Genomic DNA, 19284 nt, shown 5'->3' on the forward strand with positions numbered 1-19284 from the left:
CTGCAGAAAGGGGGTGATAATAGTGCGATGAACATTAAATGAGTTAGCCCAGCACCTGGCATGAGGCAGACTCTATAGAAGTCTCTGCTATGAATCTAACCAAATGATAGCAAAATAGCTTCCAACACTCAACAGCCCATGACTAGGTCTGAAGTGGGGCTGCTCCTACTGTGTCCAGAAGCCCCAGCCAGAGCATCCATTGCATAGAGAGAGACCTCCAGCCCAATGACTGGCTTTCAGCCTCGTTTTGCTTCAGCTGAGGGTTTGCAGATGATGTGCTCCTGTTATACCAGCTGCACAGCCGTGTTAACACAGGTTTGCAGGGTCAGTTTAGAGGAGTCCGGCCGGGCTTTGGACAAACCCCAGCTGCCTCTCTACTGGAAGGCATTCCTGTCTCTTCCCCTGGGTGTGAGGGGTGAGGAGAAGGCTGTGTGGGCCGCATCCTTCTCTCCATTTTCCCCGCTGAATGGCATTCCCTCAGGACAGGGCCAGGTACACGAAAGGGCAAGCAACCGTGGAGTCCGCCACTCCCTGAGAGGGTTCTTTCTGAGCAAGGAATTTCAGCTGTTAAGGGAACTGAAGAGTGGGAAGCATTTCAGGCAATGCTCAGGCCTCGTAAGTATTCATCTCACCAGATGTTTCAACTTTTCTGTACCTCTCTCAAATGGGAAAAAGCAGAATAATAAATATCTTTTCAAAGGATTTTGGCAAACAAAATACAACTTTTTTTATAAAACTCAATAATCAATTGCAAGGTCTCTTAAGTGTTTTTCCAAATGTCATTTTCCCACAATAAGGTATCTATTTTAGGAAAGCCTGAAGGGAAAGAAAAACAAGACTGTTTAGAATATAATGTTTCCAAAGCAACTGCTCTGTGGTATAATGGAGGATGCTCAAAGCCAGAGCCCTGGGGGGAACTCCTGTCAGGTGCCTGGGGAGCTACCCCCACAGCATCCACCCCCCAGTTAGAGAGGCTAGAAAGCACAGGCAGAACACTCATCCCCTCAAATGCTCAGCTTCTTTCATCTTCCCAGTAATGTAGCATCAGAGATCTTCAAAAGAATCTTAGAAAACACTGACGTCTGGTCCTAGCAAGGCAGCAAAAGGAACAAAAGCAAAACCAACTCCCCCACTATTAACACAAACACAGAAATGCCACATGAATCACCAAAAACGCCAACGGCATTGATGCCTAATTACAAGGTGATGTTTCCCCCCAAAAAAATTATTCTGTAAAGAGGAAGTTAGTCCTTTTAAAATCTTTCTTTTATTTGGGAAGACACATTTACCTGATATGACCCCAGCAAATGCTAGCTTGAGATGCTTAACAGGATGCCCAACAAGCCATTCTACTTTTTTTTAAATGGTAAAGAAATTTAATGTAGATTTAATATTAATTGCCAGAGGCATGGCATCACAGACATAGCTGAAAGAAACCTTTTTAAAGAATATTTTTAAAAGCAATATAGCAAATGGTTCAGTTTGGAGATCACTGTCTTACATCTCTATCATGGAGAAAAACAACAACAACGTTTCATGTTATAGTTTGAAAAAAGAATGAGCAATGAACTTCTAGAAAGAAAATATAGTCATTGAAACTAAAAATTAATGAAATAACAGATCAGACAATTGAAAGTATGAGTGAATTAGAAGAATGCAGAAGAGAGATAGAAAGCTACAAAAAACAAAAGAGAGAGCATGTGGAGTCTGAGACTGTCCCACACGTGCCTAATGGAGCCCGAGGAGGCACTGGAGATGGAGGGAGAAAGGCGGTCAAGGAGAAGATGCCGAGTACTTTCTCAAATTAATGAAACAAATTCTCAGATTTCAGGCGCACAGTCCCGAATGAGGTAAATAAAAATGGATGACTAAGCGCACTATTTTATTTTTAAATGCAATTTTAAAATACCTGGAAAGAAAAAGATGACCTACAAAAGTACAAAAATGGAATACATCTTCAGAGTGCTCAGGAAAAACAGACTTAGAATTCTACACCCTGCTAAAATACTGCTCAAGCATAAATACAAATAAAATGATGTCAAATAGAAACTCATAGAATGTATCCTTTACAGAAAAGAACTATTTCAAAAGGCAACTAAACCTCAAAGAATGGATTTCACAGATCAATAGTGAGAGAAAAAAAAAAATCAGTAAGCACTGATTGTGATAATGATGATTGATTAGGACCTTAGGAAAAGGTGGAACTAAACACTTGCTAACAATAAAATGGAGGATGGGGAATCAGAGAATAACTTTTCTAAGCTCCTTGTATTATTTAGGAAAATAGAAATGATCACTTTCGACTCTATTAATTTAAGAATGAATGTTAAGGCCTGACCAGTAGCTTAATGGTTAGAGCATTGGCCCGCATACCACAGGGTCACAGGTTCCATTCCTGGTCAAGGGCACGTACCTGGGTTGTAGGTTTGATGCCTAGCACCAGTTGGGGTGCATGCCGGAGGCAACTGATCGATGTCTCTCTATTTCTCTCTCTTTCCTCTCTGTCTCTCTCTCCCCCCTCCCTTTCACTCTCTCTCTCTCTCTAAAAAAAAAAAAAAAAAAAGAATCAATGGAAAAATATCCTCGGTGAGGATTAACAAAAAATAAAAAATATGGGTAACTAATAGAATTAGAGTGAATAACTTTTAAATCGGTAAAATGAAAAAATATATGAAATTCAAAAAAATGCAAACAAAAAAGGACAAAGAAAATATGTACACACACTCACACACACAAAGATACAAATTATTCCAAATAACTAACATGCTACATGAAAATGGATTAAATTTCCCCGCTAAAAGACAGAGACTGTCAGATTGGGTCATTAAATTCTTATATGAGTATCTGGTAAAAACAGAAAAAAACACAATCACATGTGCACAAGGAGACATATCCAAGGATATTCAACATAATTATTAATTGGAAACCGTATGTCCATAAAAAAAAAATCACACAGATAAAATGGTAAAAGGAATTCTAACACTGAAATAACACAGAGAAGTTAAACCACATATATTAACCTTAAAATTCAACATGGATTCATCTCAAAATATGTCAACTGAAAAAAGTTATTTGAAAAAAAGTATAAACTGTATACCATTTATGTAAATTAAAAAAACTGTCTCAGAATATACTATATATTATCATGTATACATACATATAGAGTAAGAGCATAAAAATATATCCAGAGAAGAAACATATGAACTTTAGAAGAAAGTTAAATGTATTTTGTAATGTTTTCTTTTACAGACAAAAAATTCAAAACAGTAAGAAAATATTAATATTTGTTAGGTGCATAGATATCATTTATGTGATTTTATTTTCCATATTTTAAAGTAGTTCCAAAATTACAAGTGATTGTGAAAATTGCAAAAGGAAAGAAAGAATAAGTTTTGGATCTGTGCCAATCTAAATACATAGCTGTCAATCACCGTTTTAAAATTACACTTTAAATGTCTGAATGTGTGTGTGTGTCAGAGAATTCTCTCCCACTACTCACAACATACACTTCTAACTGCAAGGGAATAAACACATATAAATACTAAAAAAATAATCTTATTTGTAATCTGTGATTTGTCTTTGTGAGATAAAGTAAAACTGTGGTTCTGGCATTTGCTTTCCTCCATCCTAATGCGTAGGACACATTGGGTGGACCAGACCAACAAGGGAAGAAAAGATGCGGAATGAACATTGTCAGGACAGTCATCCGGTAAGCCCGTGATCTGTGTGAGAGGAGGCACATCCACCAGAACCCTTTAATGGAAAAAAAAAGTGTCACGTTCCTTGGGAATGGGGAAGCAAACTACGCTGAAAAACCATGCCTGTAGCTAAGTCCCCTCACAGCTTCACAGAGGAACCGATCCTTGAATCGAGTCCTCAAAAATGAGACAGAGGCTGTCAAACCGAGGTGGGCCTAGGTCAGAAAGGAGGAGAGCATTTTTAAGGGGTAGGGACCAAAGAATGAAAGAGCCTGGTGCTGGAGGGGGCCGGGGCAGTCGAGTAGCGCTGGGCCTAACGGACAGGTTATGAATGCTCAGTGGTTCCTCCTAAGGAGAGGTTAGCAGGCAGTTCTCTCGGTTCAGTCATGTGGGCTGTGCAATACTAACCCCTGCAGCGACTGAAGAGTCGCAGGATCAGTGCAGGGAGCAGGCTGAACAGGGACTATAACAAATCAAGCACTTAGATCCCCTCTGCTTAGTGGTGATGCTGAGGCAAAGAGAAGACAGCAGACACACCAAAATGGTTCCACATCAGGACAGAAAAGCTGCCTAAGTGGGAACCTCATGGTTGATACGTGCACACAAAGGAGTCAGAAGCCACTCAGACAGCTTGCTGGGTGGGCCAAGGGAAATGCAAGTCCCGCCCCGTAATTTGGAAAAGCCAAAGCCACAGTTTCGCATTGGGTAGGTGGGGATTCCCAATCTGGGGTTTGGGACAAGGGGAAAGACAAGTAGATAGTTAAAAAAACAAACAAACAAAAACAGTGGGGCATTTATTCAGATGAAATATGCCCTGACTCTAGAAAGGAACACAAGATTTTTCTGTTTGCTACAGGGGGACTTTTACAAAGCTGAGTTAATGCAAACTAAGTTGTTTCTCTTTTATAACTTCAAATTTTATTTCTCAATAAGAAATAAGATCACCATTGACTGTATCTTAGACAACCCATAATTTAACAAGTAAAAGCTAAAAGGCTTGCATAAAGTCCTATACTTTCAATCTAAAACGTCTCACTGTTCAAATATACTTCTAATCAGGGATCTATGACCTCTTTCCTGGAAATAAACACCAAATTCACGAGATAAGTAAAAGTAATGCCACGACTCTCTTCTTAATTTTCTTCCTAACAAATGCATAAACTATGAACAAGTCTACTTTCTTTCTACATTTGAAACTGTTACTCGATGTTAAAACTGTCACGTATTTACTTTCTTCTAGCAATTTTACAGTTTCTGTGATTACCAACCATTTCCTTCTTATCTCTTTTCTGTCAAGATTTCTCCTGGTTTGCTTCAGTTAAGACAACTTTTTTCTGTCTTAACCTAGAACTTGCAAAGGCAGCTGTGAATTCACGCCACAGGATTAAATAAACAAAAATATCAATGACTAAACATTTATTTTTCAAATTCTTTGCAGACCCAAATATGTAGATAAGCATGAGGATGAAGATTAACAATCATGTCAATTGTGTGACCACAGGCAAACAACTCTAACTCTTGGGATATTTCTCTGAAACCAGGGCCCTCTGGGCTCCACGACCGCCTCAGCTTGTTCTGTTCTGCAGCTCCCTGGCTGCCCTCCTGCTTTAGTCCCTAGAATATAAGTGCTAAGTACAAAAAGAAAAACCGGTAGCGAAAATGAAACTAAAAAACTTGACAAACGATTTGTTATCATGCTATTTCTGATGAGATTATGTCAGTGCAGAGGGGGGAAAAAGCCAAGTGTAACTATTGTTTAAGTTGGAGTACCAGGGCTTATTTCAAACTCAGGCATATCTGACCTGGGTACAGTTTATAGTCTTAATTTGATTTAAGGAATTATTGCCCCCCCCCCTTATCTATGACTTCTCTATGTATTTTAAATTGTGAGTTCAATTGTTATTTCCCGTCTCTGTATATTTCTTAAATCTCTATAGTCAATGCTCAGGCACTGCTCAATGCCTTCTATTGTGCTCATGAAGCTGTCAGAAGAAAATCTATACTTATTAAATGCTTTCACTCATTTATACAAAGCAGCAATTTATGCAGCACTTCCCCCCTCTCTTCACCAGGAAATGATCTGTTTAAGAGAGGTTACATGATGAAGCTGCTGCTGTATCTTAGGGTCAGAGAAACATTCAAGGCATCAGGTGCTTAAGTTCTATAAGACTTAATAATCTTACATATTTTTTTCCCTAGACCCCTGCTATATGTAATAAGAAACTCTATAAGAGCTTTCTTAATGAAATAGCTCTAGCATCTATCAATTATGAGAAAGTAAATGATTCATTCTAAAAAACCTGCCAGCTGGCTGCGGTTTTGTCCCTTGGACACACAGAGATGGGCACAGTGCTGGGCCCAGGAGTCCCTCCTGCCTCCAGTCCTGCCATCTCCCTCTTGCAGGCTAATTATACTGCCTTTGTTCTAGAATGGGACAGAAACAAAGCAAAAGAGGAGTTGTAAGCATTTGACAGAGAGTCAAGCATAAAAGTAATGATACGTAGCATCTAGTGTTGTAGTTACAAAATCGTTACCATGGCTTATGAAATACGTGTGGGAGAACAAGACACAGACCTCCCACAGCTACAATACCTCTGATGATCAAATGCAATGTTTCCCAATAGCTTATACACCCATATTCATCCTCATACACAGCCAGCCACACGCAGACAGGGAGCCATCACAGCCTGAGGCTGACGCAAATTTATTCTTTCTTTAAACACTAATTTTAAGATTTGTATTCAGCACTCCCCTTCCTTCTCCCCTTTATCTTATTCACTACTCCGTGGAGAATTAAAGCCACAATAAAAGGTGAAAAATCTGAACAGGACTGCTTAAAAGTGGCTGTTTGGGTTATGGCTTAATTCTCCATCTCACAGATGTAGCCATAATTCTGTGTTATAAGACACTTGTGTTGTAAGCCTGAAAAGTGTAGTCCTTCCCCTAAAATTGTGCTTACTACTGGAGGGCAGTCCGCCCGCCCTCCTCAGCTTTTAAAGGCTGTATTACTATACTTTGCAAAATAGGAAGGACATAGTATCGATTCTGGTTTGTCTTTCATTTTTATTTAAGCTACATTTGACTTTGAGATCATCAGTGTGGTCTCCAACATTCCAGTTATATAGAAGAAATAATTGGGTCTGAACATATGCAAACCATTCAAACCTTAACACAGATCTCCTATCCACTCTTCTTAGCTTTTAAAAAATAATGTGTCAAATCTCAAACCTATTTACAGTTATCAGATCAGGATAGAGGCTGACTTACCACAAACACAACCAAACATTGCTAACACCCACTTCCTTCCTCCCCACCTCCAAACAAGAACCATCTATTAAATACTTATAATAAAGTGCTCACAGATCTGTTTTTCACGTTTTGTTCATTTTCCACTCTTTATTCTGCTCCCATAAGAGTATTTCTGAAATATTTATTTTACTTCTAAATATAATACAAAACATGAGAATCAATAGCAAAGGCTTCTATTTTACATATTCCAGAGGGCAAACAACGCTGGCATTTTGAAATATCAATTTTCAAACACACTCAAAGTATATTAATGTACTTGCTCTCCGAGTTCCCCTACCACCTTCTTCATTTAGGAACACAACTCAGGATAGCAACATGAGCAGAGTTAAGTGAGAGAAAGCCCGTGAACCTCGGACCTACCTCACAGAACATATAGAGCGACAGCAAGGTGAGCCCAAGGTTATACACCACTAAAATCCTTCGGCAAGCGAGCGGCTGCCTGTTCTTCATGTATTTGGGCCCCAGCCATACAATTAGTAAGTATATGGTGGAGCAGATGAAAGTAGGTATATAATTGTCCAGAAGAAACCATCCTTTTACTCTGGTATCTGGAAAATAATAAAGGAACAGTAGTTAGTGATCACCACAACCTTTTTCAAATATAAAAAAAAAAATCTCTAACCACAACTCTATAATAGTTTCCTAATACTAATGTTCCTATTACCAACAGAGCAACAAGAGGAAGCGTTGAGTTTTCGGTCTATGCCATCCAAGATGAAGCTCCCTGGTACACGTTCTGAACAACAATGTGTATATTACTCATGATTTTTGCTAAGTAAAATAATAATTTAACAAATCCTTTCCAAAAAAAACCTTAAAAAAAAGAGAGAAAGCTAAATTTTCCATTAACTGGATTTATCAACCAGGTTTGTTAAATTATGCATGGGGTAATGAAACCCTAGACACGGCAGTCTTTGAACTCCCAAGTCCTCCACCTCAGCCAAGAGTCAGCAAGCCCTGCCAGCATGCAGACGAGAGGCAGTGTGCCACTTAGCCAGCTTAATGACAGCCACCGATTCGACAGGCAGCATCTGCTGGGAGCGCAGCGGTCACCAGCACAGGGCACGGGGATCTTTTAAAGTGAGGGGGAGCAGCAATGACCCGTAAGGGACTATTTAAGGTAATAAGGAACCACGTGAGGAGTAGAGGCTTGAGAAGACCTACATGGTTTCCAGGGAGCTACTTAGTCTAGGAAAGAACTCCCTTCTCCCACCCCATTTCCTGGGCAGGAATGAGGAGGAAAAGAAAATTAGTTCTAAGTAGCTGCCGGCAGCAGTGTGATAACCTTCTCCTGGGATGGGAGTCAACTCCCTGGCAGCCAGATCCCCTAGGTGTTATCCGTCTACTGCAGTGGTTCTCAACCTTCCTAACGCCGCGACCCTTTAATACAGTGCCTCATGTTGTGGGGACCCCCAATTTCATTGTTACAAATTGAACATAATTAAAGCACAGTGATTAATCACAAAAACAATATGTAATTATATATGTGTTTTCTGATGGTCTTAGGCGACCCCTGTGAAAGGGTCGTTCGACCCCCAGGTTGAGAACCGTTGGTCTACTGCAAGATTCAATTTCTTCTTCTGGCCGACACCCAGGAAGCCACCTCTGCAGCCTGTTCCCCTCCGTAGCCTGCCCTGGCGAGCCCCCAAATCCTGTGGCTTCTCCAAGGCCCCCCTCCTCTGGAGCTCAGAAGCACACGAAGGTTTCACATCCTGGATCTTCTGAGTCACGGCAGCTAAAAGAGACAGCCTCTGTCCCTTCTCTGACCTCCTGGCTGGACACCTTGCCTTTTCTCCAATGCTTTTTCCTTTGACCTCATAGGACAAGCCTATGTGTATTGGGAGGACCTGTCAGCCTGCTTTCTTGCAGATACCTTAAGTTTTCCCCCAGGTTTCCTGGCTTTCCTCCTTGGCGTCAGAGGGAGATAGCCTCTCCCCTCTCCCACTAGTTGGGCTAGTGCGGTAGAAGGTGTTACCACCAGTTCTGTAGAATTGGTGGTTCTCAGAAGTCCGTCAGGGAAGTGGCCGGCCCCAGTGAGCTCAGCAAGGGGATTCTTAACACCTTTGTTTTCAGCTGTCAATTCTGAGAAAACAAGTTCCCACTTAGCAACTAACAGATGTTTGCATGTGAGTTATGCTTCAAAACACAAAAAGGATACACACAGAAATCTCCCATTTCCTTTTGCTTGAAGTTCTGTCTACACCTTGCTTTTTAAGTTTTATAACAGATCTTCATCTTTCCATATTAGCCAAGTATCCAACCTCCTTCCATAGAGCCTAATACTTCCCGGGCAGCTGGGACCTAGCTAATCATGGTCATCCTCACCCACTCTCTGGTGACAGGTGCAGACATGGGCATGTGAAGCAGAGATGGCCACTGAGCTTTGAGAAGATGACAGCTGGTGAGGGGCTCTGGGAAGGGTTTCCTTGTTCGTAAACCCATGCAGATGAGATTTCTTCCTCCTCTGCAGCCATCCCACCACAACGGGTGGGGGACCTGTTCTGAGGACAGAGCTGCTGCTGTACTGAGGATGCAAAGTAGAAAATGACAAGAACAGGGATTGCTTAACAGCATTCAGCCCCTGAAATAACTCAGGAGTTGACCTTGTAAGGCAAGCTAGTAAGTTTTATTATTGTTTCAGCGACTGAAAATGGAATTTTGGGGTCCCGTAAAGCTGAAGTGGGGCATTGTCCCAACACAAGCATACAGATGGATCTAACTTTCTTTTCCACGGGCTGCACACAAATGTATTTATATTTAACCTGTCCCCTATGAATGGGCATCTAGGTCATTTCAGTTTTGACAAGCAATGCCTTAAGGACCATCCTGATGTTCATCTTTGCATAATTGATCAAGATTAGTTGTAGGATAAATTCTTAGGAGTCAAACAGTTGAGTCAAAGGGCATGTGCATTGTAGTTCCAACAGAAGACACAGCTACCCTCCAGAGAGGTTACACCAACCTAGGTTCGCTCTCCACATCCTCACTGTCACAAATGGCATCACACACGATTTCATCTCTGCCTTACGAATAAACTGCTGCTTTCTCCTGAGTTTTAAAAATCATGAGTGAAACCCAGAATCTTTTAAAAGATCTGTTTTAAAATTGCAGTTTCCCTGTAAATTATTTCTGTGAACCTAAAAAGTTCCTTCTTTATAGGTCAGACCCTGAGAAACATTTTTGATGACATTAAAGGAAGGCAATCAAGGAGCTGATTTACTTCCTAAGAGATAATAAAAGATGAAGAGATGGTAAAATGTGAGTGCATGTGTATATATTTACTTGTTGACGTGACACAATGTGGAAGGACATTAAAAAGCCCTGACAATGGTCAAAGGGAAAGAGTTTTAAACTCCTAGTGCAATAGTGCATTTTGGAAGCCAGTTTCAGCTGGAGACTCCTAAGAATTGAGGAAAACATACAGGTGATAACGGTGAAATCTTGGCATTTTCAGGCTACAAGCCTGATAGCATAATTTGATTTCCTGCTAAAACAAGCAGAGGGTCACAGGCGCTGTGTCTCTGCTCCAGCAGCCGGAACGCGGCCCCATTTCAGTAACCATTAGAGGACTTCTCCAAGCCCCTTGTTACCCAGGACAAGGCGTTAGTCTTATCATAGAACATGCTAATGTTTTCTAGAATACCATCACACGATATTTGCAAGTGGCTATATCCAGGAAGGGGGCGGAGGGTAGGGAGAGGAAAGGAAGCAAAACCAAAAACCACCTTACCTCGGGGGCCTAGCAATGCCTTGAAATAGGTGCTAAGTGATGCATCAAAATGTTCCATTTTAAAACCTATTAAGAAAAAAAAGACATTGATTAAGCTCTACTCAAAATGCTTTTTACGTAGCATATTTCCTAAGAGAACAAATTTTCTAAGAATATGCTATACACAAGGTTAAATTCCTTATGTGAAAATATTTTTTTTAATCTCACAGAAGTAACTTATCTGCTAGTTCTAATTTGAAAATGAAAACGAAAGACACAGTCCCGTGAATTCACTTTAGAAGTGCCAGTCTAAACTTCTCTCAGTCCCATAAAAACACCACGTGAAGCTGAAATCTCAGTGGGGAGGAGTGAAACGGGAGGGGATGGTGGCAGACAGGAGGGGATCCCATGAGGCAAGAACAAGGCGGAGCCAAGAGGACAAAGACAGGAAGTGCTGTATCAAAGGAAGGAATGCCACAGTGAAAAGGTGGTTTTCTCTGCTTGATACTTTTATTTTTTTTAATGCTTCATTCATGCCCACAGTAAAAAATTCAAATATTGAAAATGAAAAGAGGTCCTAGCTGGTTTGGCTCAGTGGATAGAGCCTCAGCCTGAGGACTAAAGGGTCCCAGGTTCGATTCTGATCAAGGGCACATGCCTGGGTTTCGGGCTAGATCCCCAGTGGGGGGTGTGCAGGAGGCAGCTGATCAAGGATGCCCTCTCATCATTGACGTTTCTGACTCTCTCTCTCTCCCTCTCCCTTCCTCTCTGAAATCAATAAAAATATTTTTTTTTAAAAAATACAAGTGAAAGGTAAATACCACATGATCTCACTCATTTGTGGAATATAAAGAACATTATAAACTGTTGAATAAAAATAGAGGCAAAGAAGCATTGAACAGACTGTCAGACTATAGCGGGAAGGTAGGGGAGGGGGGGGGGTGGTAAGAAATCAACCGAAGGACTTGTGTGCATGCATATAGGCACAACCATCAGACGCAAGAAACTGGGGGAGGGGGGGGGGCGCGGTTAGGGGAGGGGGGGGAAGGTCAATAGGGGAAAAAAAGGAGACATATGTACTACTATTTGTAAGATCTTAAACAATAAAATAAAATTTAAAAAAGGTACAAATAAGAGAATGAATAAATGGAACAAAAAAATGTATGTGGATAGGCTATCTTTAAAAAAATAAAAATAAAAATGAAAAGAGGTGGTAAAAAAAATCTTATCACTTCCCTCCAAACACAATCCCTGAAGCCCCAATACCAGGAGAAACCTAATGGTGAGATTTTTGGGTATACTTCCCAAGATTTTTGTCTTTTGCACACAAAAGAGGCCATACTAAATGGGTGTTTTTACAACTGTGGATTGTAGATATAGATCATATATTAGTAGATGATCAAGTTAACTTAGTATTAAAAATAATGATAATGAAAGTGAGAATGAATACTGTTTCATAAATCTTTAATGTTATTGTATCATATTTATAAGTATGATGTACTCAGCTGTGATGTAAAATATATTGTTAATGGGGGCGGGGTGTCACAGAAAAAAAGAAGCTTAGAAAAATACTGTTATACCAAGAAGTATATACAGTAAATCCTCACTTAACATCCTCAATATGAACTATGGCAAAATGAAACCAATTTTACCATAGGCTAATTGATAAAAACAAGAGTTAAGTTCTCATGGCATCTCATCAACATTATAATGAAATTATGTTATTTGAGGACCTGCTGTATATATTACTTGCTTGTTTTCACTTAATAAAACGTCTTGAGGATAGTATCAAATCAATAGTTACGTCTCTAACTCCATCCTCCAAGATTTCATAACTCCCTTATTTCCCCCTTATTCATTTCCCACTTATTCAAGATTGACATTTATAGGGCAGCTAGGCAACTTTTTATACACAAATGGTCTAGATTTCCTATATTAACTATAGGAGACATACATTTTCAACTTCCCTGGCCATTACTCTTACAGAAATAACCACAAACATTTTACCTTCCAAGAGCAAAGGCAAACATCGGTTTCATTAACCCAGCTGTCAATCATTTAATGCTACCTCTCTTCCTTGGCTTGCCACGCTGGAGCGTATGTGTTCTTTGGCTAATGTGAGGTTACCTAATGGGCTCTCTCCAGCCCGGCTGTGAGATAAGAGAGAGGCGAAGCCATCAACGACACTGCAAGAAGTAGCTACCAGGGTGCTGGTCCGGACGTCTGTCCAGCCCCGGAGGGGACTCAGGGAGGTGACTCACTGTCTCTGTCCATGGCTAGAAACCAAAGAAGCCACCACAGAGCCAGCGGTTAGGTATACCACCTTTGTCCCTCAATAGTTACACACCGGGTCACTCAGTCACTTCTGACATTTAAAAAATAAACAGCTCTTTAACATACTGTATTCCTAAGACCATTCTTATCCTGAGCCACGTTCCTCCCTCAGACTGAACCTCTTCAGGGGACAAAAATTCTAGAGCATCTTAAGAAGAATCTGTTAAACTTCACATTTCCTCAGCAGAATTTTTTCTTAAAAATGTTTCCATGCTTAAATAAGAAATGTTTTATCTATTAAAGGCTGCTTAACCTTATCTATGTTTTCATAATCTATTGAAAATCATCTAGAAAATGCAAATTTTGGAAGACAGCCATCATGTTTTTGTGCAATTGAACTCACTCTGACACAATTTAACTTCGTCTGAGATGGAGTAGGCCCTGCACCTCAATCGAAAGCAAATAGAGGGGCTGCTCAAGGAGGAACGAGGCCGTACACGCCATGACGATTGGAAAAACTAACTGCTGATGGACAAGCTGATGGACAGACTCACCCCCTTCTAAGACATTTCAAAGCTGGACCCTGCTATGACTGGATGGGTACACCGCTTACTGGTGGGCCTAACACCCGGGTACTCGGCGTGGAGGAGCTGAGAGCAGGCATACCAGGCTGCCGATGATGAAGTGGTTCAGAGCTGGCCTCTCCTCAGACAATCTGGGTTTGAAACTTATTTTCCCACTTACTAGCAATGTGACTTTGGACATGTCATTTAACCTCCTATCATAAAACGGGAGAATCAGTAGTTGCCTCTTAAGATTAAGAAGGTCAGCCCTAACAGGTTTGGCTCAGTGGATAGAGCATTGGCCTGAGGACTGAAAGGTCCCAGGTTCGATTCAGGTCAAGGGCATGTACCTTGGTTGCAGGCTCATCCCCAGTAGGGGGTGTGCAGGAGGCAGCTGGTCGATGTTTCTCTCTCATCGATGTTTCTAACTCTCTATCCCTCTCCCTTCGTCTCTGTAAAAAAATCAATAAAATATATTTTAAAAAAAGATTAAGAAGGTCAAATAGTGTCCTTAGGCAGTGCCTGGCGTGCAGGAAGCCCACGGTAAAGGCTTCTTACTGTGTGTTTGCCACAGGCTCAACTCCATAATGAATACTGCCCACTACCTGTGGGCACCGGGTTCCTCTGCAGGGGCACCGCTGGCACTCTGCCCCTGGCCCGTCCATGAAATGCCACCAGCAAGCCCCAGTTGTTGTGATAACCACCATGTCCACTTCAAGTCCTATCACCCCCAGGAGCACAGCAACACAGGTGGAGGCGTGCTAACACCTTGGGAGACATTCTCTAAACAGGAAAGACGGGGCTAAAATTAGCATGCTAATTAGATACACACATACCAAACACCTACGGCCTACAAGATTGCCAAACCGGAAGAAACACAAAGGAGCATGCCTGGAGACCTCGAACAAACAAGCCGTTCAGGACGCTTGAGCCAAACACAAATCCAGTTTGCTAAAGAGTAGCTGTTAGAATGATGCGCACTGGAACAAGCTGCGTATACGCCTTTGATACCAAGCTGTAAAAATAAGGTTCCCATAACAGTATCCTGGGAGCTAGCACCCGGAAGATCCCTGACAAGGGCAGTCAGGGGCTCATGACGATTTTTAACTAAGAGGCCTTTCAGAGAGCTCTTAGTGGCCAGTTTTGGTTTCCATGCAAGGAAGAAACAGGAAAGCTGGAAACAGGAGCACAGGAATATTTTCAAATGATAGGAAACAGACCGGTAGCGTGGAGTTGGGGAGGAGGGGAAAACATGAGTAGGCTTAAAAATAAAAAAAAAGCCCCTAAGAAAGTGGTACAAATGACCGGTCATTACCAGGACAATGCCCAGGACAAAGTTGAACTTGAGAAACTAGGCTAACATCACGGCAACAGAAAAACAGCTTGATGAAACATATGGCGAAATTTCAGTCCCAGTGAACCGAACCCAGCAGCAGGCTGCCACAGTGTGGAACTCGGTACTTGGAGGCACTGAAGAATTCTGCTACAACCATCTGTCCTGAATAATCTGGATCTAAACCGGTCTCGAGCAGAGGCCTGTGGAAGTGCTAGGTGCGGGAGACTCCTGTCTTGCTCAGACGGAACATCTCCACACAAAAGCACACTCGAGGGGTGGGCGTCAGCAGCAGCACATCTGTCTCACCCTGCGTTTCTCTCCGCTGGAGAAGGCTTCTCTCAGGCTCGCAGAACTTTTCACAAACTTGGGAGCACATAAAATAGCTAGTGATGCTGGCCAGTGTGGCTCGGTGGTGAGTTTTGACCCATGAAAGAGGTTCGATTCCTGGTCAGGGCACAGGCCAGGGGTTGCGGGCTGGACCCCCAGTAGGGGGCGTGCAGGAGGCAGCCGATTAATGTTTCTCTCTCATCCTTGATGTTTTTCTCTCTCTCTCCCTTATCCGTCCTCTCTCTAAAAATTAATAAAAAATATATTTTAAAAAAAATCTAGTGAAACAGTCTCTGAAAAGACATGAGTGGGAAATATAGTTTTCAGAGAGAGTCGCTGAAAGTCTGCGTTGAAAGGAAGGAGGATGCCCAGAGCTGGGCTTATTGAGCAGCAGAGTCCTGATCCATGGCTCACAGGCCTGCTTCTGTGCCGGGCTCCGCCGTGTGAAAGGTTTTCCCCAAACTGTGCTCCTACCACGCCCACAACCAACATGCGCTATAACCTCCTTAGACAGGTTTCTTTTTACACAGTCACCAAGAGACACCGGCACCAAAGGTTTTCTTCCATCCTTTACTCCACACAATGTCATTTTTGTCTAGCCAGCTACACGTTTCCCACCCCTCGCTCCCGGGTGCACGTTTCTTCATTCACATCACACACTTCCTGGGTGCCTCCTATGTGCCAGGTGCCTTACTAAGGCCCCGAGGGAACAAAAGTCCAGGCTGGGGTGGAAACACACACATACAAAAGGTTATGTAATGTAACTGATGGTGAGAAGAAATAAAGCAGCTGAGGGGTTGGGCTCACAGAGTGGGAATTGCAGTTAGGGAAGGTGACCACAGCGCAGGGACCTGATGCAGAGCACGAGCACCTATCAAGAGAGAGACAGGTGGGTGGCATGGTCCCAAGGTCAGGGTTGCTTGGCATGTTCAAGGACCCCAGGCCAGGCCAGGGGTAGAGGGCAGGCAGCAACTCGGAGAGGCCCGTCCTCCACTCCCTGCCCGGTGCCCCCACCTCGCTCAGAGGGGTTCACAGATAGCAATCACGCTGCGTGACTTGCAGAGAGCATGTGGCCACAGGCTGGGAACAGAAGACTGCCAACCCTTAACTGCTCACTGCCACCATCCCCTCTTGCTCCGGCTGCAGACTGCCTGACAGCACTGTGCCCTTTTCCTTCTCGTCTCCCTCGCTGAGCCTATCTGCTGTGCCACAGGCACAGCACAAAAGGTGTCAGCAAATGAATTCTTCACTGCCGGACTGGCCCGGCCCGCCCCGCTGGGTAAACGGGGCACTTGCTGAGCTGCCTGTGGGCCGAGCCACACTGTTTTGTACTTTTCTAAAGGAATGGGGGAGGCACAGGGCCCTGCAAAACCCTTGATACTTTGCCTGTTGATCTGGAATCATGGGAACAGCATGACCCACTTTGCACAAAATGTCAACCACACTCCCAGGCCTGCAGCCTGCCTGCCTGCTACAGTGCCCATCTCCCAAGCTGCACGGGGACCAGTGACATCACTTCTCAATAACCTGCGTCACTCTCCAGGCAGCTCGGCGACCTGGGTCAAGTGGGAACACAGCTGCTCTGTGCAACGGTACTAGCAAGGACCAAGCCCAGGAGCTGGGACCATGGAAGAGGAGCTGTGGTCTGAAATGCAGCAAAAGAATAAGCCATTCTCTGATCTGGCTGGTTCCCCACATGCAGACAGGAGCAGGGGTGGTCAGCCCCTCCCAGGAACCAGATCATGCTGACACCAAGCCACGCATGGCGTCCCCACCTCTTTAGCCGGGAGTCTCTGACACCCACTCAACCTATGGGGCTTCCCGGCACTGCAGGCGGTGACAGGGAGTAATAGGATCCATTAAAAAAAGTCCTAATCACAACAGTATCCAAAAGCTATTAACTCACTAGTTCAAGGGCGACACACAGAAAATGATGACTATGAAAACAGGATAAGGGTAGAAAACAGAGACAGGTAAGTAAATTAGAATTGATTTTAAAGGATTCCTCTTTTATGTACATTTTTCAAAAGCCACTTCACACTATCAAATTCAGGAGTGTTTTGGTAACCATGCAGCTGCGTTATAATTGTGCCTCGCTGTAAGCCTCTCACTAAGAAAAGCCACTCATTGGGGCCGGTCATTCTCTATATTAAAAGAGAATATGGGCGAGAGTTCAACATGCGGTCACCTAAAGCACGTATTAGTACAGGTGCTGGGAACTTGCCCCGGACACAGAACTAAGTGCTTTAGGGCTGAGGTGAGCATCAGGCCTCCAGTCAAAAGAAACACTGGAACTAGCATAGCAAAGATACAGAGACCTGGAAATACTGACGCAAGCAGAACACAAAAGGGCAAAAACCGAATCCCCGAAGAGAGCAGTGCTCATGCGGAAAATCCATCTGTCTATTAGTTAGCTCTCTGCGGGAGTGGCTTGCCCAGGTGAATCATCCGCATGAGGTTAAGCAAGCATTAATGTTCACTTTGATCCAATATCAAACGGAGTCTGCTGGAGGCTTGTGGGGGAAAAGACACTATAATAAGCTTTACAGCATCTCCCCTCCCCATTTCTTTCCATTTGGCTCCCAAAAGGGACAACAAAATGTGAGAGGATTGGGGGCAGGCACCAAAGGAAGAAGGTTGCTGGGCTTAATGAGAGATGGTGTAGTCAGTTGCTTCCATCACAATTCTCTAGATGAAGTTGAGAATTATTATTATTTAAAATCTTTATTGCTGAAAGTATTACATATGTCCCCTTCCCTACGCCCCCCCCCCCCGCCCCCCACTGGTCCCTTCTAGCCCACCTCTGCCCTCTTCCCCAGGCCTTCACCACCCTATTGTCTGTGTCCATGGGTTATGCATATATGCATAAGTTCTTTGGTAGATCTCATCCCACCTACTCACCCACCCCTGCCTGCCTTCCCTCTGAGATTCCACAGCCTGTTCCATTCCTCTATGTCTCTGGATCTATTTTGTTCAGCAGTTTATTTTGTTCATTAGATTCCACATAAGAGTGAGAGCATGTGATACTTGTCTTTCTGGCTGGCTTATTTTGCTTAGCATAATACTCTCCAGGTCCCTCCATGCCATCTCAAAGGGTAAGAGATTCTCTCTTTTTTTTTTTTTTTTACTGCTGCATAATATTCCATGGTGTAAATGTACCACAGCTTTTTTATCCACTCATCTACTGATGGGCACTTGAAGTTGAGAATTATGACGGGAGCAACATATGAAGTTATCTGCCTTGATAAAAATGCAATAGACTTACAAGTCCAGGAAGCACAAAGAGTATCAAACAAGAGGGCCCAAAGAGGCCCACACCAAGACACATCATAATTAAAATGCCAAGAGTTAAAGACAAAGAGAGAATCTTGAAAGCAAGAGGAAAGTAGTTCCCTACAAGGGAGTGCCCATACATGTCAGCTGATTTCTCAACAGAAACTTTGCAGGCCAGAAGGGAGTGGCAAGAAAAATTCAAAGTGATGAATAGCAAGGCCCTACACAACCAAGATTACTCTACCCAGCAAAGCTACCATTCAGAATTGAAGGTCAGATAAAGAGCTTCACAGACAGAAAAAGCTAAAGGAGTTCATCATCACCAAACCAGCATTACATGAAATATTGAAGGGTATTCTTTAAGAAGAGGAAGAAGAAGAAAAAAAAAAGATAAAAAACATGAACAACAAAATGGGAATAAATACACACCTATCAACAATTGAATCTACAAATCAAAATAAATGAACAAAAAATCTAATGTACAAAATAAACTGATGAATAAAATAGAATCAGAGGCATGGAAACATGGAACAGACTGATAAATCTCAGAGGGAAGGGGGTTGGGGGGGCGGGAAGAGATTCAAAATCTTACATGCATGTATGCATAACCTATGGACACAGACAATAGGGTGGTGAAGCCTGAGGAAGGGTGGGAACTAGGTGGAGGAGGTCAATGGGGGCGGGGAAATGGGGGACATCTGTAATATTCTCAACAATAAAGATTTGAAATAAATAAATAAATAATACAAAAATGCTAATGCTAATCATTCTGGCCATTTATATCTGGAGCAGGAG

The 19284-nt window shown here is 42.7% G+C and overlaps 1 protein-coding gene across 2 annotated transcripts in view; it reads right to left on the reverse strand.

Annotated features, from left to right (window-relative positions):
* The window catches only part of ELOVL5 (ELOVL fatty acid elongase 5), a 78278-nt gene that overhangs the window by 15074 nt on the left and 43920 nt on the right, over positions 1-19284 (reverse strand). The window contains exons 2-3 of one of the 2 annotated variants that reach the window (XM_081094133.1): positions 10738-10803; positions 7368-7555 (exon numbers count right to left, since the gene is read on the reverse strand). In XM_081094133.1, coding sequence (XP_080950259.1) covers positions 7368-7555; positions 10738-10795 — 246 coding nt within the window. In that variant the 5' untranslated portion in view covers positions 10796-10803. Of the gene's footprint in view, positions 1-7367; positions 7556-10737; positions 10804-19284 lie in introns of those variants that run through there. The other variant, XM_081094134.1, reaches the window with a different exon arrangement.

This window comes from Myotis nattereri, assembly GCF_964212035.1.
Source record: "Myotis nattereri genome assembly, chromosome: 6".
Lineage (NCBI taxonomy): Eukaryota > Metazoa > Chordata > Mammalia > Chiroptera > Vespertilionidae > Myotis > Myotis nattereri.